The following is a 17,693-nucleotide window of genomic DNA, read 5'->3' as shown; positions in this document are numbered from 1 at the left end:
GCAGAACCTGGGGGTCCTCCTGGACTCATGACTCCTGCTCAAGGAGCAGGTGGCAGTTGTGGCCAGGAGGCCCTGTGCTCAACTTTGTGTGTGCGCCAGTTATGCCCTTTCCTAGATTGGGAGGTCCTCCGGTCAATCACTCATGCCCTGGTCATTTCCCGTATAAACTATTACAATGCACTCTATATGGGGCTACCCTTGAAGAGTATCCGGAAGCTAGAACTGATGCAAAATGCAGCCATGTGGGCAGTTTTCGGTGCCCCTAGGATGGCTCATGTAATACCTTTGCTGCGGGAGCTGCATTGGGTGCCAGTTTGCTTCTGGGTTCAATTCAAGGTGTTGGTTATTACCTTTAAAGCCCTACATATAATGGGACCAGGCTACTTGGGGGATCGTCTCAAACCCATTACATCGACCCATCCCACCTGGTCAGACAGAGAAGGTATGCTGTGGACCCCATCTGTGAAAGAATGTCGACTGGCGGGACCCAGAAGGAGAGCCTTCTCTGCTGTTGCCCCCGCCTCATGGAACACTCTTCCCCCAGAGGTGAGGTGGCCCCCACACTCCTGGCCTTCTGGAAAGGGCTGAAGACCTGGCTCTGCCAACTCGCATGGGGCAAGAGGGGATATAACCAACCCTGGGGGTGGCTAGCGCCTTGAAGACGCTCCCTGAATCTAAGATATTTATTATTTATATAGGAAGTCTTTTGTAATATATTTTAATGTATATTTATTCTATTTTAACTAATATTTATTTTTATTGTAAACTGCCTCAAGTCTCTCTGCAGTGAGATGGGCAGTGATAAATTTGAAATATAAATAAATAAATAAATAAATAAATAAAGTAAGTAAGTAAAATTTATGAAAGGCTGTAAATAAATTAAGTGTCTCTAGCATTTGACAGATATTTAAAACATTACATAGATGATATTAAAGGAATGATTAGTAATTATGTATGGACATTGCATTTCTAAAGCATTATAGCTTACCTATCTCCTAATTTAGTTTTTTTCCCCCTTGGTTTGGTTTTTAACTCATCTGTTGTTACATGATCGGAGACTAGGAAAGGAGGCAACTTCCAAATAAAACACTTGATTATAGTCATTTTAATTGCTTTTCATAATGGGAGAATCTTTTCAAATGTCAGCACTTTTATTTACCATTTTATTTAACTCTGGCAAAGGCCAAAAGCTGAATCAACAAAGTAATATTTGTGCTTTATTAATTGGACTGATTTGTGAAAATCAGGAACTGATTTTTAAGTTTTCTTTTCTGCTGTTTGTTTGCACCAAGCAATGTGAAATATGCAACCTGATTATTGTTGAACCATCTGGGTAGAGTAGTAGTGAAGTAGTGATGGGCACAGTAGTAGCCATATTGGTAGATTAAAGTCCCTATGTTGAATGTATCGACAAAGATCTTTACTAATATTTAGTTGGAATGGAAGGGAACAAATAAACTAGGGCTTCTAACTAGGAATCTTACTGCAGAAGATGTCTTGAGAGTGGACAAATGCAGTCCCTTTATGCAACACAGGCTTCAATGTATTTCTACACACCTCCCTGACATGGTTCCTGTCCTATCTGGCATTTTATATAATAAATTTAATTTTAAAAAATAGCATTATGTTTATGTCAAGGAGTGGCTTTGTGCTCCACAAAGGCCCCATTTGGATTGTTGAGGGCAGTTGGGTGAGCTAATTTAGGACTACAACATCTGGATCCATATGACACAAATGGACATTTCCAAGTGATTATGCATTGTGAACAGATGCAGCTGTCACAGGTGTATGAAACATGTTGGCTGTCGTATATATATAGTGCAGTCATTTACTTGGAAATGTCTAGATGTGCCTTATGAGTTTATTTAATACCAATTGCAGTTACGACTATGATCATTTTAAATTTTTCTTTTCATTCATTTATTTTAGAAGCTCATCTCCAAGTTCTAAAATGTTTAACTTCATATCAGTTTTAATAGCCTTTGAATTCTTTCAGTGGGTAAAAGTCCAGGAACTAACTGTTCTATTTACGGTAGACGTTGTGATAGTATGATTGATATAATGGAATTTTTTTATGGCTGAATCTCTAGCATGTTGTTCATATGAGGTCTTTACTCAAAGGGTTCTGTCACATTGTAAGGTCACCATTATTAATTTTTAAATTATAAGGAGGTACTTGCTGGTTTGTGATCGTCATTAATACAATGTTATGTGTTGTGAATCCTGCTTGCACATAGAATGAACTGTGATATTAATTAGAACTTTGACAAGTCCTCTATGATAAAATGATGAGATTATTTGTAATTGATGTCGCAATCAATTACCATTTAGTTCATCAGAAGCTTACTAACTGGTCTAGCCTTAGTGCTGGCCTCAGGATGTTGATGAGTATGTGGCTGCCCTGCTCATGCTGTTACTGTGACAGTAGAGCAAGATTTTCAGTCAACATCCTAATGACTCTTTTGAAGTCTATTAAATAAATGACTCTGTCATACTGGCCTAACTTAACATCTTCATTTGGAGATTTTTGTTTGTATTGCACATGGTTTTGGGGAGCCTGTGAAAGAGTATTATTGGATCCCCTCCCCTGAATCTAGAAGTGTAAAATTATTCATTTACCGCAGTCATATAAAGGATGAAACTAGGCTATATTAATTGTGCTGCTTTTCATCTACATATTTTTCTTTAATTTTAATGTTTCTCAGGTACCTAAAGGACATGTTTGGTTAGAAGGTGATAATCTCAGGAATTCTACAGATTCCAGGTGTTATGGTCCTGTTCCATATGGATTGATAAGAGGACGGATTTGCTTTAAGGTATATTCCTGCAATCTAAAATGTGTTAATTTAACAGTTGTTATAGTCTTGGGGCTTAAGCTATGACAATGAGACATGTTCATTAGCTAGTGAAACACAGGGACCAAGGTGTTAAAATGTTACAAGAGAACACGATCTTCCTAAACAAGACTGTGTTTAAACCTTTCAAAGTATTAGTTAAGTATCTACCTATATAATAGCCTGCATATAAACACACACACACACACGCACACACAATCTCTCTCTTCAAACAGTCCTTCCTTTGGTGTCCTCTTTTCATGTATATAAAAACAGCATCATGCTGAACCAGCATTTTTATTTTGCAGTCCCATTTTAACACTGGGGGTATGACAAATGTAACTATACCCAATATACTGGTTTGGATCTAACAAACAATTCACACAGTGGGGTTTCCTTTCCTGCTTCCCAGATATCACATTGTCTTCCCTGGTAGCATTTGATGTGATACGTAGAAAATCAGTGACCTTTCACTTCCACAACAGGTGCTAAAATACCACTCATTCCACACCTTCAGGAACTCCACTGTTTGCTTCTCTTCAGTTATTCCTACGCTGACTACTACTTTTCTTTAACCAGTTATTGATTCCTAAGAGGACCTGAACTCTAATTCCTTGTTTGCTTAGTTGATTCAGAAATCATCCGTGAGGGACTTTGCTAAAAGCTTTTCAGAAATCGAAGTATAAAATCTTCCAGATCAATATTTACATGTTCACAGTGTCAAATAATATAAATGGCTGTAGTGTAAGGCTTTTCCTTATAGAAATCCTATTTCTCTTCCCCAATACCAGGCGTAACATGCTTTTAGTGTGGTGGATCATTTTATAAAAATGGTTTTATGCCATCTATATTATTCTCCCATAAAGAGAAGACTTAAACGATAGATATATTTTAAAAGTTTATTTCAGCTTCCTGCCTCAGCCTGGGTGTATTCCATCTGTATTGTTTCTTATGCAATTGTAGTTTGCTAGTTAACTCTCATATCTCATCAAATTCATAATTCAGCCATTTCTTTTAGCTGAGTGTCTGCCTAAGGAATAGCAATGATTTTTTACATATGCAGAAAGAAAAAAAATCTTCCATAATAATATACAGCCATCTTAAAGTTATGAGAATTGGACATCATATTCACATTATCATAAACAATTAAAATATTTAACCTTAATAGAAAAAAATGAGAAAAATTAAACAGTCTAAACATATACACAGTCTAAACAGTCTTAACATATCACCTGAAATCTCGATCAGTCATCATTGAATATGTATTTTTGCAGTGAAGTGTATCCAGATGAGCAGTAGAGAGAGATTGGAATTATAATTCATTGCAGATAATTCCAAATATTTTATTTATTATATGAACATATTTTGTTGGAAAAACTCCCCAAAAGGATAGCTTAAGTGAAGAGCATATGTAAGTCATACATGTGTTGCTATCCTGTTTAAAACGTTCAATTTCCTGTATTAACACTACAGTTGAAATAGAGAAAACTGAAGGATGACTGATGCTCAGTATGTTAAGTAATTATTTATTTTATTTCACAGCTTTGGCCTTTGACTGATTTTGGATTTCTGCGTTCAAGTCCCAACAGTCACAGGATTTATAAAGACTAATTGCTTTATGTTGTCATCTCTGTTTTTTTTAACCTTTCAAAATGTGATTTATATTTTTATAGTCAATAAATGATGTATCATGGTTCAGGATTATTTGTAATTTTTTTTTCTATTAAACAGAGAGCCTAAGAATTTTTATGGTCACATACTTTTCTTCTCAGAATTTTCAGATATATTCAGCCATTTGGAATGGAAGAATTAAACAATTTCAGATTGGATTATTCTTTACTATTATGGTATACTGTAAAAAAGAATCCATGAAGTGGGTGGCATTTATGAATACTATTTCAGTTACATAAGCTTCTACATCCGAGAATGCAAGCTACCTATTGTGAATTATATTAAACCTCTCATTACATTTATTTATTTATTTATACATCATATTTATATGGAGTATAATTTATATGAAATAAGTATTAGTGTACTCTTTCAGGTCTATCAAATGGTATGCTGGAGGTTTGACTACTCTGAAAGAACTACATATTGGTTTTAAATCTGCAGCACTGTTTTCAAAATACTTTTCAGTTTTCTTGTAATCCAGCTATAGTTTCATCTCAAATATAAGATGCAATATTGTAAAAAAAAGTTATCTCAGTTCCTCCAAAATTTGGAGCACGTCTAGATTTAAATAATCCTTTTCCAATTTAGGCAACTTCCAACTGTCTGGATTTTAGGTTCTACAACTGCAGTGCCAGCATTACCTCTGCTGAGAATTCTCAGAGCTGAAAGTCTGTACACTGTATGGTTGGGAAATGCTCGTTTATATAGAGATGAATGCTCATATAAAACAGAGGAAATGAACAACATCGCTTAGGTTTTGCATCTCAAGATGCAGAATTGACAGACTTTGTTTTAAACTTAAGATTTATTGTACACTTTTCTACCACTTTCTATACTAGCATATTAAACTTATCAGTCTATCCAGCTGCATGGTGTATTTCCTGGATGGCATATCAAATAATTTCTATAAGTAGCGAACATGTGTCACAGCTTACTAGTGAAACATCTTCAACTTCATTTTTGGAAACTCTGTATTTTCCACCACATCGGCATGTGAAAGAATAACAGTGATCATCTGTTGAAATAAAATAAAGCAGCTTCAGTGAGTCCTCATATACCACTGAAGTGTTTCTTATGTCATGAACAGAACCTAAATTAAATATTTAAGGTAGAAAAATAAACAATCTACATAAGAAGGGAACTTCTGGGATAATTTCAGATTCCTTCAGTGATGAAGTCAGACACTACCCACAAGAGAAAACATCTTTTCAGTTGTGGTTGAAAGATAGATCCAAATTTTATAAATGCCTTGTGTAGTATGGCTTTTTGCTACTCTAGAAATCTTTCTGACAGCTAGAGGGGGAAAAAAAAACATGGTGAAATACTTGTAACTTAATCTACTGGCATGCTTACAATCACTTGCACTTATTGACAAGCATTGTTTTGCACTACTAATTGAAAGCATTTTTAACTATCAACATATCAGGTCAGGTAAATACCATACAACGGACCATTACATAATGCAATTTGCTGTTTACCAAAACAGTATCAGGGCTGGAACAGTAAAAATAGAGCAATCAAAATGCACTTAGGGTTTGTTAAGATTAGAAAAAGATAATGAAAGGCAGTGATGTAATTACCAAGAACTGTTACTTTTTTACAAACAGAAAATCTAAATTACTTAATAAACTAAAGTAATTCACACCACACAAACATTTAACTGATGGAACTTGCTGCAATAGAATGAGATAATAGTTACTGGTACTGATGCTTTTAAAAGGGAGCTAGACAAAGCAATGAATGTTATTTCTAACACCTTCTGATTTACTTCATTGCTAAATGGAACTGCCAGTTTCAGAGGTCACAAGTTTTTGAATACAAGTTTCTGGGGTGTAAACACAAACAGCTGTTACCTTTGCAACCTGCTTCTTGCTTGCTATTCGAGCAGAGCTCATTCTTACATTAACATTTCAGTTTATGTATAAGAAGGTTTCACATAGCTTACTGTGATTCCAGGTCATATCTTCAAATGAAACCTGAGTATCCACTGGCCATCCTTGCTCTAATTCATATTCTATGAGAAAACAGAAACACATCATTTCCAGCAGCGTTATGTAAGATAAAGGCTGTAAGTTCACAGCAACATACTGATTTATCTTCTGCTTTTTATTCAAGAGCTCAAGAGGGCAAACTCTTTTCTCTCTACAACAACCACTTTGTGAGTTAGGTTGGGCTGAGAGAGAGACTAGCTCTTTCATGGAAGTGAGCCTGTGGTTAATAATGGATGAGAATATAGTTCCAGTCCATCATTATACCACACCTAGCACACCTTAGGATTTGTATGTTTCTCCTAGCTATCATTAGGAAGAACAATACCAGTGAACAATATGTTTTTATTCTAGATACTACATAAAATCAAGTTGATGAAAAATAAAGTATTTCTACTGAGTCATAAGATTGTAAGCTGTTTTCAACTACTGTATGCAGATGACAAGTCTAGAAAAAGACAGGATAATTTTCATTAAATTGTCTTTATTTTTCAATCAAACTCATCAAACATTTATCAGTTTAAATAAGGGGAGAACAATCCAAGGGTTATATGTGCCCCCACAAATCTTTTTTCTGGTGGCCAGCTCGTCCAACTGACTGTACAGCTGAACACTGGTGGTCCAAAGTGTGTTAAGCCTTCATTTCTAAAACTGGAATACCCCCTCTCTCAAGAATACTTAAACCAGGAGGGGAGGGGGAGATCAACCACCCACTAAAAATTGTAGAACTCTCAGCTATTAATTCAGGCTTACCCCTGAATTAGAAGATGAGTACTGACTGAAAAGTGAAAGTTAGTTTTCTTCTCCTACTCAGAGGGGGGGTGTTCCCCTCTTGGAGATGACCCAACACACACCAGGGATCATACCATGTTTTTTGTCTCCCAGCAGCTGCAACTGATCTGGTAGTGAACATTACCATCAATATGTTGTTATGGTTGGATCATTCTCTCATTGCTTTTTGGTTTGCCTGTTGTTACCACACCTTGCAGGGCAGTAGGGCCTGCTAGATTGCTCCACCCCAGGTGACTAATGAACCTTGATTGGTTCCAGAGGGAGTTTGGGATTTTCCCTGAGGATCTGGTAGGCAGTTGGGCCAAGGTTTTAGTCATGCCCTGGAACAGGCATATGATGAGGGCCTTGGATCAAATTGCTCCTATACAGCCTCTTGCTGTGTGTTGATCTCAGGGTGCTCTTTAGTTTTCCAAGGAGCTCTAGGAGATGAAGTGCTAGAAGAAACATTTATAGCACTGGTGGAGAAAGATGAAAAGTAAACCAGACCAAGTATGAGTAAGAGCCGATGCCAGCAATTATAATGCAATTATAAGAGCAGCCAAACACAGTTATTTCCTTACACTTACTACATCTGCAGATAGTTGTGCAGCAGCCCTGTCTAAGACGACTCATTCCTTGCTGGGAAGAAACAAGCCACAGAATCATCTGCATGGCCACTGTGAGGAATATTCTACCAAACTGATAGATAAAATTGCTCAGATTCACTTGGAATTTGATGTCAACTGGAAAAGTCCTATTAAGGTGTCTGAGGGAGAGTCTTGCATGGTTAGCTGAGTTAACCCTGTAATTCCCAAGGAAGTGGACAGGGTTCTTGGGACTGCAAATGTAACCACATGTTTATTAGATTCATGTCCCACCTGACTTGCAAGGACTGCCCAAGATGTGACATATTGTTGGGTCTATGGGGTGATGTCTGCCTCCTTGAGGGAGGGGGTGGTTCCACCTGTCTTGAAGAAAGTGTGGGCACACCCTCTCCTCAAGAAGTCATCACAGGACCCAACAGTCCTGCATAATTTTCATTTAGTCTCCAAGCATCTCTTTATAGGGTAGGTTGTCAAGAAGGTGGTTGGGCTATAGCTCCAGAGGGCCCTGGAGGAAATGGATTATCTGAACACTTTTCAGTTGGGTTTTAGAGCAGGACATAGTACTGAGACAGCACTGATTACATTTATTGATGACCTATGGAGGAGCTGGGAAACCATCCTTGTTTTCATTGATTTATTGGCAGCTTTCAATATAATTAATCATGGTATCCTTCTGGACTACTTATGGGGACTAGGAGTGTGGGGCACCATACTGCAATGGTTCTCCTTTCTATGTGGGTGGTTCTAGTTGGTGTTGGTTGAATCAAGCCTAAAGCCCCTAACTTGTGGATTGCCTCAGGTCTTGAAGCTCTTGCTCCTTTTATGTAACATCTACATGAGGCCACTGAGTGGGGTCATCAATTTCAGGTCAAGTATCATCAGTATAGCTTATTACTAAGGATGCTACCTGATGACAGTTTATTTTTGAGAATAGTGATTTTTTGTTTAACCCTCATGTTTAATCATTTCATATTGTATTTTAATTGTTGCATTTGTGTTATAAGGCATACAACTTGTATTATAACCACAATCACAAAATCTAGTCCTTTGTTTTTTTAAAAAAAGAATCTGATAGAATCGAATAATGTTATTAAATCCTGGCTGTTCTATATATATACAGAAAAATACTTTTACATAAACACCTTCAAATATCAGTTATGATTAAACCACAGTTTTACCTCAGTAATAGATTTGCAAACTCCCTGTAATCTCAGTAAAATGTTCTTGTTCTTAACTTATACATTCAAGCTCTAAGCTTAGAATATGTGAAATGATTTTCTGGGACACCTCACCCCAGTTCTATACTAGGTACATGGAAATAATTCATCAAATGATGAACTCTGAAACCCACTGATCTAGTTCATTTTCAATGCTCAATACTAAAAAAATGTACATTTACATTATACTATATAAAAATGAATCACTTTTGTGTCTGAAGACAGACTGCATAATGTATCTCTACATTTCCTATTACACTTTAAAAACCTACAACTTGTGTGTGGAAATGATTGGTCATATCCAAGATAGTTGAGCCTGAACTGCAACATGTTCTTTCAAGGCCAATAAAGACTTCAAAAATATCTACCCAGAGTATAGTCTTTGTAAGTATTAACTATAGTTTACCTATCATATTTACATATATCTTTTCCTTATGTCTCCAGAAAGTGTGTGCTGATAGATAGAAATGTGTATATATATATATACACATAGACACATCTCCATGTAGAGATTAAAACATACTTAATAAAAAAACAGGATGATGTAACAATGATATTTGATATTTATGGGATAAGATAAAATAATCACAATTAGGACTAGCAGCACACCAAGCACTATATAATACAAATGCAAAGTGTAAAACAGGATGGTGGATAGACAATTAACTCCATAATGTCAGTGACACTGGCAAATCTATTAACAAATTATTTGAGATTTACAGTGTAATAATGGTTTTCTGACAGCATAATGGAATAGTCTCCATAGAGGATGCTACTTTATCATTCACTGCTCTGTATACATAATTACAATTTCCTATTTTTTTTAGGTGAAACCTTAGTTTGACTATTGGGATTCCTTATTTTCTCAAACTAACAATTATTCAGTACAGTACACTGAATATCAATATATTGATAAAGTTTTAATAAATATTTAAATACAGATATATTAAAAGTACAAAATGTGTTAATAGGATATCAAATGAATTTAATGATTTAAAAGTTTAGGAATAAGAGGAAATATGGAAAGGGGCTACAACAAACCAAGAATCAACATCAGTATAAGGAAGAAAGGCAGTTAGAACATTTAATTTGATAGCACCATGCTGAACAATCCTAGAGGTTTACACTGTATCTTGCATTTCACAAGAAATTGATTCCATTTAACCAGAAGCACACATAACTCTCCTGACTGAATATAAAAGAAATATTTTAGAACAAATGTTATACTGATGTTCTCCATTTTGGCGCATCCAATTTGCTACCACAGTAGTTAACTATGAATAATGTATTGGTAGTGAAATTAAACACTTATTTTAACTGCCCTCATGTATTGGTGAAAAAAATTCTAATTAGCACTTTAATATTAAAGCATGATTTCTCCTCCACGCAATTCATTAATTAGCGGCCGATTAACCAGTATCAAGTTGGGCTGTGGTCTTTTCTTCCTTTTTGCAACATTAAATTGTGATTCTAATTTTACCTGAAATCTACACTACAGATCCCCAGGGAACAAGTTCTATCTAAATTAATCTTAATGAAGGCAATTAAAACAAATCAGACAAGTTAGAGATAATTACTGGATCAATAAAACCTCTCTGACCTAACCAATTCTGCACACCTTCAATAAATTAGATACAGATTAAAACAAAGTTAACCCATTTACATCTAAAATTTTCCTGCTACTGAAAGAGGAAGAGATGAGAATGAGATAGAGAAACCATTATCTTTCAGTTACTGACTAATCCACCTTAGTGATAGTTCAAGAAGAAATACAATATAGTCTTCAGTGGAACTTGTTAAAGCAAGTATTTTCTTTCTTCAGTTCATTTTGTCATTTATGTTTTCAGTTCTTTATAATAATTATTTCAGTCCTTTAATGCCATTTACATAACTTTTCAAATGTTGCACTTTTGAAACTGGTTCCATCCATATTCATCCAGAGCAAAACCTACTACTAAAAAGCCTACCTTTTAGGCCCTACCCCAAAGTTTCCCCTTGTAGCAGGAAATAAAATTTCTTTTTTAAAAAAAAAGATGGAGAGGAAATGAGATAGGGCTGCAAACTATGTTCTGTCTCTAATATGTGATGACTGCATAAATGCATGCTTCTGCATTTATTACACATATCTCACTTTTCAGGCAGGATAATAAGGCAGGATATACTATCTGGTTTCTTTTTAAGCTGCACTGTAATATGCTATTTGAAGAAGTTCGTTGCATTTCAATAGCATTCTTAAAGATTACTTCTGAAGCAATGTTACATACTATAGAATGTTTCCATTATAGAATACGTAAGAAATGGATTTAAGAGTTGAGATATTATGAAATTATTTTTAATTTTCCATAGTTTTTGCAGGAAATATAAAAAACAGAGGAAATGGATTTGCAATTCTACTGTCTCAAATGCAAAAGCTACGTGAATAATGCCTTATCTACCATTAAGATTTCAAAGTCCAAATTCAGTAAGATTAAAAGATTCTCACGATATTTTCAAATTCCTGATTAACTTCAGGTAGGCATACTTGGTAGGCAGATGTTTGGGATGAATCAACCAAAAAGAGAGAGAGCTCATTTTAATACTTTGTGGTTGTGAAGCAGGCCAGCAATATGGCATTAAACCATAAATATGTTTGTTGCTCTTGGTTTAACACAATGAACCCAAACATCATGGTTCACTGTTTAGCATAATGTTTGAACTCAGCTACTATTGTCAAATGTAGTTGTTTCAAGATCCAATGTATAGAAAAGTATGTGGTATGTAGTGGCAGAAAAGGTCACCTCCTTTCTCCTTCTATCTTTACGGGCCCCACCCTTGAAGGTAATACAAGCTGGCCCTTTAAACAGAGCTCAGCTGCAACAAAGTGCATGATGGTGATGGGAAGCTGAAGGAAGAAGGAAGAGAGTTGAAGTGAAAATGCTGAATGAAGCCACATCAGCAGAACACTGGTAGCTGGAATGGGTTGGTATTAGTGGCAAGGAATGTAGACAGCTGTGGACCACTTCAGAGTACGTTGGCAAAGCCCCTGCTGAACAATCCAGAACATTAACAAATGAGAGCAGCCCAGTGTGCTGGCAATCAAAAGAGGTCCAGATTGCAGGCACTTGGAGATGGTCTAGGATGTCTTTTAGAACAGCCCAGTGTATTGGCAGAATAGACCAGAGAGCTGGCAGAGCAGTCCAGAGCACTAGTATTCAGATTAGAAGCCCAAGGCACTAGCCACCACCACCCATTAAAGACCCAGGGTGCTGGCAACTTTAGGAAGCCTCAGGACATAAAGCCAAGGCCAGGACAACAACAGGAGCAGTGGAAAGGGAACTGCCAGAATCTCCAATGTCCAAACTGACAGATGGCCCAAACGTCAAATAGCACATTCTTCTTCCTGACACACAAGTAAATGAGAGTCTGAGTTGGCTAGGAAGGGCAAGATAAAATTAGAGTAGAGTAGGAAACCCATAAGTATAGTATGAGATATAGTGTAGATTACAAGATAAAGAGTACAGAATAAGACAATACTAATAATCATAGGAATTAAGAAACATTTGTTAAGGTTAAGATAAATTAGAAGACTAGCATGGGTTAAAAGTGCCTAGAATAAATGAGGCTGAACCTCAGGTCTGAGTGTGCATCTTTATAACTATTTTTTAATTTAAAATGTCTTGATTATAGGAATTATCTTGGTTCCTGCCCAAATTTGTCACCAACTCAAAATCAAATCTATAACACAGAAGAACTGCTACATTTTGAGTCCCAGCAAAATGAGACAGATCAATCAGCAACATGCTAGAATAATTTCTAAAACATTTTACTGACAATCTTGCTTTGTTACTCAGATTTGACAGTATCTCTTAGAAGATGAATGAGGCAGCTGCTTATCCAGCTATTTATCCAGTTGGATAATGAGTGGTGATTCTTGACAATAAATCCTAAATGAAGTACCTGAAAGACTGCCTCCTTCTGTATGAACTTGCCCATAGTTTAATATTTCCTTCGAAGACTTTTTTGTATGCTCTCCACCTAGATAGACTATGGTGTTATCCTAATAGCGGAGGCGTTTTCCTCCTACAGAAATAAGATTGGACTTTTTGTTAAGTTTTTGGAAAGCATAAAAATGTTTCAGTTCTTCACTGGCCATTGTGTAATTTTAAATACATCAACTATACTCTATTTCTTCCTACTTTTAATCTACTGTATTAGTAGTAGTAGTAGTAGTAGTAGTAGTAGTAGTTTTAAACTGTAAGTTACCTGAGGACTCTCCTGTGGATGAAAAATAATGCAGAAATAATTTTATAAATAAATACTAAGTCACTATTAGAAGCAGAGTTCAGTAAAGTTTTACCAGGATTGCATGTGGTCTGTGAGATAGTCTACCTCTGCTCTGCAGGAAAGATAAGAAAGAACACATTGCAACTGCAGCTATTCTGTATGTCAAAGACTGAAGAAAGTCCAATAAACTTTTAACTGGGACAGATTCTTTCACAAAATCACTCCAGGTATCAATAGTAGGCCACAAAATAAATTTTGAATCTATCAACATCCCTCCCCCATTTCAACAATGCTATGACGGATCTTCAGATTGATCATAAAATCATAGTATCATGCACAAAAGAGACAACTATGTTAAACTCTCAGGTAGAAGAGAATGTGTCCTGCTTATGATTTCAAGATGTTAAATGATCATGCCTTAGAAAAATTAGCTATGAAGTCAAAACAAAAGTGAAATTATCCTAGACATAATCCTAAATAGTTCCTAGCATCTTATCTGAGCCATAAATGTTACTGCCTTGATTCAAAAAGGTTTTTGTCATGTTTGACAAAATGTTTATCATGTTTGATATGCTACTTTGATATAAGTAGGTAATTATATATATAAAAGTTCCCAACACAATCACATTTGAGTTTAAAAGAACAAACTTCCAGTATTTAAGAGATTGGTAGGAAGAAGGTGAAAGGGAAAGTAAAGAGGGTAAAGTTTCTCCAGAAAGTCTGATTATTATTCAAAACCTGTATTACAGAAGCTTGGCTTGAACCTAAGATGGAGAGAAATTCCACCAAATGTAACAGGATGTCAGTATAGTTAATAAGGATAATCATGGAAGGTTTAAGAAGACTTCTTTCAGAAAGTTTTTTGTGAACTAAAACAAAAAGCATAAACTTTAGCAAAATAAATAAACTGACAAGAATGAAAGTACAATGAATGCATCTAATGATGTTTGTAAACTCTCAATTCCCATCAACACTAGTCAGCATTACAATGAGACTTTGTGTTTCAAAATATCTAGAGGACCATTCCTTATTGCAGTCCTTACTGAAGCAATGACAAACAGACAATAAATATATTTGAAACAAAAACCCAAGACACTGAATGTCAGGCACATTAAAGTTCAGCTACAGAAGGACACTGAGATTCTCAAAAAAAAAAAAAAAAAAAAAAGGATACATCCATGTATCCAAATTAGCCTACAGAGCAGAACCAAAGAGGTGACAGGAAGTACATTGTAAGTCTTAATGACAGATGAAAAATGAATTCCCTGGTCTAGATTATATTCACCTTAGGGTTCTTAAAGAACTACAATGTGAAATTGCTGATATTTGTTATTTATTTTGCAAGGTTTAAAAACCGCTAATTAAAGCCAACTCTGCATAGCATACAATTCCCATCATCATAAATTTTGATTAAGACAATTAACAATGCTTACAAATCCATAGGAAAAAAAGAAAAAAGTAAAACAAAAATCAACAAACAAAAACAAAACAAAGAACAGAAATACCACAATTAATGGTCCCAAAACTGAAGTTCCATTATTCACCAGAGGAAGCAGTAATAACATTCCTGCCCTTGTGACCTGATGAAACAGTCATGTTTTAGCAGACTTTCTAAAAGGAAGAAGGGAAAGGGACATTTGAATGGGATGTCCAGGAGCAAACTACTCCAGAGGAGAGGGACTCAAACTGAAAAGACACACTTCTGCTTTCCTGCAGATGGCAGTCCCCAAGAAGTCCTAGTGGATTTCACTTTTAAAACACTCCAAGGCAAAGTTGTGATTAAAATGCTCATCTGAATTGTTTGCGCATCTTTATTTAGAAGTGTATGAAAAGATAGTCTTAAAGTAAAAAAGTTGGAACAGTAGTATATTGAGGAAACTGAAATGAAAACACATTTTAAAAGTAATGAAAAAGCTTAGGAAAGAGTGGTTAGTATATGTAACTATTGTAAAAGGGCCATATGAATCATTTGTGAGCAGAAACAATTAGATTTTATATATACATAGAAACTGCAAGAAAACAACCTAATAGAAATTATACTATCTTAAATTTTGCCTTTTAAATTTTACTGAAGAGACATCTTGAAATAACTTGATTTAAAATATATGATCCACAAATCTATGAAAAGACATTTTAACAAAAGATGAAAGAGACAAGAGTTACACATTTAAGTGGCAGCAAATTAGAAAAATATAAGCATCTAAGTATGACAAAGTTACTGTGAAACTTTATTAGTTATTTGAAACTTCTTGCAAAGAGTTTCAGTATATTATTATTAAATAGTTTCTAAGAAATAGTTTAATCCTATAAACATTTTCTTGGAGCTTAATCTGCTGGTTCTGTAGATGTATTTAAAATAATTACAGTGGGGCAAAAAAGTATTTAGTCAGCCACCAATTGTGCAAGTTCTCCCACTTAAAAAGATGAGAGAGGGCTGTAATTTTCATCATAGGTATACCTCAACTATGAGAGACAAAATGGGGGGAAAAAATCCAGAAAATCACATTGTCTGATTTTTAAAAAATATATTTGCAAATTCAATATTCAATATTTTTAAAAAATGCAAATAAACATGTAGCTTATCCAACTCTAGATCAATTGCATTGATCAATTGCATTGATCTGGCTAACTCAAACATGAGCCAGAAATCTTCAGAAATTTGTCTATTCATAAACAAAAGTGCTAATAAATGCTACCCAATTAATTTTTCATGGTTTAACATGCTGAGGAGTTATATTCCAATTGTTTCTTGTGATTGTGGCAAGGTTTAAATAAAAAAGCTGCTATCTATAGTTGGTTGAGTGTTACATCCTAACTGGAATCTTTGGCTTGCTATTCTTCTATCAAGCCAATATCTGGTGCCAAACTTTGTTCTTGTGATCACTCTCAGGGTAGTTAGAAAAAGCAGTAAGCCACATATCCCAGCTTGGGAATAATGCTAAGCACATTAGAGACAAAGCATTCTGGTGCTTTAATCACTTCTACTGGCAGAAGCATCCCAATGAAGGCAACAGTTAGCATATCCAGTTTAGCTAAAAACAAAAGCTATGTGTCCTACACGTACTGCTGCCATCCCACTGACTGCAGCAACTGTTAGCACACACACTACTGCTGAACAACTTTCCATAAAAACGGTCAACCCTCTCAGGAGAAGAGTTTTTGAACACATCAGTGACCATGTTCAACCAAATCAAATAATGTGGATAAGTTCTAATCATTTAAAAATTTAAGTCCAGGAAAGCTTTACTAAATAAACAATGAATAAATAAATAATCAATAAAATCTTCATTTTCCACATTGCCTGAAAGGATGAGGCTTTTATATTAGTATTCTATTTATATTTATATTTTTATTTCAAATGTAACTGTGTAAGAAGTTTGAATTGAATAAAACAATTTCTACTAGTTGTTACAAAAGGGAAGCTTTTTAAAAAAAGTCTCCATTTTTTTTCCATGTACTATTTTTCCTTAAGCTTTAAGCCACACAATTAGAACAAAAATAATTTTGTCCACTACACATTTTCAAATAATTAATGAGCAAAAATAAGCTTGTCTACACAGTATATTATATGTATCTGCCAGCCACGCTGACTAAGCCTTTGTTTCTCAAATAAAATTGTGGCAACCTTCACAGCAGGGAAGTTAAAACAGCGAGAGAAAAAGGTTTGATGGTGTGCCAACGTACAATGGAAGGGAATTCAATAACATGCTGCAGAGACAGTGAGCTTTTATCAGACACACTAAAAAGTGGTGGTAGCTACACGTCAATGCTAGACCAGAGTGTGTTACTGTAGAGTGCAACTGAGTGTTTTCCCCACAGGCAATACACTATTATTGACTCCCCCCATTAACATGGAGGGTGGATATACATTTATTGAAGGTTCTAATGGAAGGCTGAGGGACTCCTATCCTGAGGCCAGAGCAGAAAGACAGCCTATCACGTCATGTAATGGTAGCCCATGTGTGACAGATCTGACCTACATTTTCCCCTTTCTTTTTCACAACAACCTGTCACTATTTTACAATGCTATATTTCAAGAGATAGACAAAAATGTATGCTGGAACTGCCTGGTTAAATGAATTTTATTTTTAACTTGCTTGCTAAAAACTAGCTGGCATCATAGTTGCCTTATGAAAAATATCCTAGGACACTGCTTGATTTGTAAAATGTGATAGAAAGGATAGAGTTTAATTATTGCAAAGTGTCCATAAAACCATATGCTGCAGTATACCTTTGACATAAATTACTCAAACTAATTTAAAATGTAGCAGTGGAATGTAGCAAAGGGCGTGACTCAAGTAATTAAGAACATTTAGTGAAAATTCTTTAAATACTGTCAAATGA

At 35.4% G+C, this 17,693-nt stretch overlaps 2 protein-coding genes across 4 annotated transcripts in view; one reads left to right on the top strand and one right to left on the bottom strand.

Moving 5' to 3' along the window:
- IMMP1L (inner mitochondrial membrane peptidase subunit 1) overlaps nt 1–4,528 on the top strand; it is a 54,011-nt gene extending 49,483 nt beyond the window's left edge. For all 3 annotated transcript variants that reach the window (XM_007434164.3, XM_088145862.1, XM_025170475.2), the window contains exons 5-6: nt 2,706–2,816; nt 4,377–4,528. In XM_007434164.3, the coding sequence (XP_007434226.1) occupies nt 2,706–2,816; nt 4,377–4,445 (180 nt within the window). In that variant the 3' untranslated portion in view covers nt 4,446–4,528. The remainder of the gene's footprint in view (nt 1–2,705; nt 2,817–4,376) is intronic.
- DNAJC24 (DnaJ heat shock protein family (Hsp40) member C24) overlaps nt 3,720–17,693 on the bottom strand; it is a 40,475-nt gene continuing 26,501 nt past the window's right edge. The window contains exons 4-5 of the mRNA XM_007434162.4: nt 6,451–6,519; nt 3,720–5,520 (exon numbers count right to left, since the gene is read on the bottom strand). Coding sequence (XP_007434224.1) covers nt 5,399–5,520; nt 6,451–6,519 — 191 coding nt within the window. The 3' untranslated portion in view covers nt 3,720–5,398. The remainder of the gene's footprint in view (nt 5,521–6,450; nt 6,520–17,693) is intronic.

Source organism: Python bivittatus, unplaced genomic scaffold (genome assembly GCF_059951505.1).
Source record: "Python bivittatus isolate LINGU-HERP-01145 unplaced genomic scaffold, Pbiv_v1 ctg000480_np1212, whole genome shotgun sequence".
Lineage (NCBI taxonomy): Eukaryota > Metazoa > Chordata > Lepidosauria > Squamata > Pythonidae > Python > Python bivittatus.
Note: the sequence above shows the minus strand (reverse complement) of the source record. Positions and strands in the feature narration are given on the sequence as shown.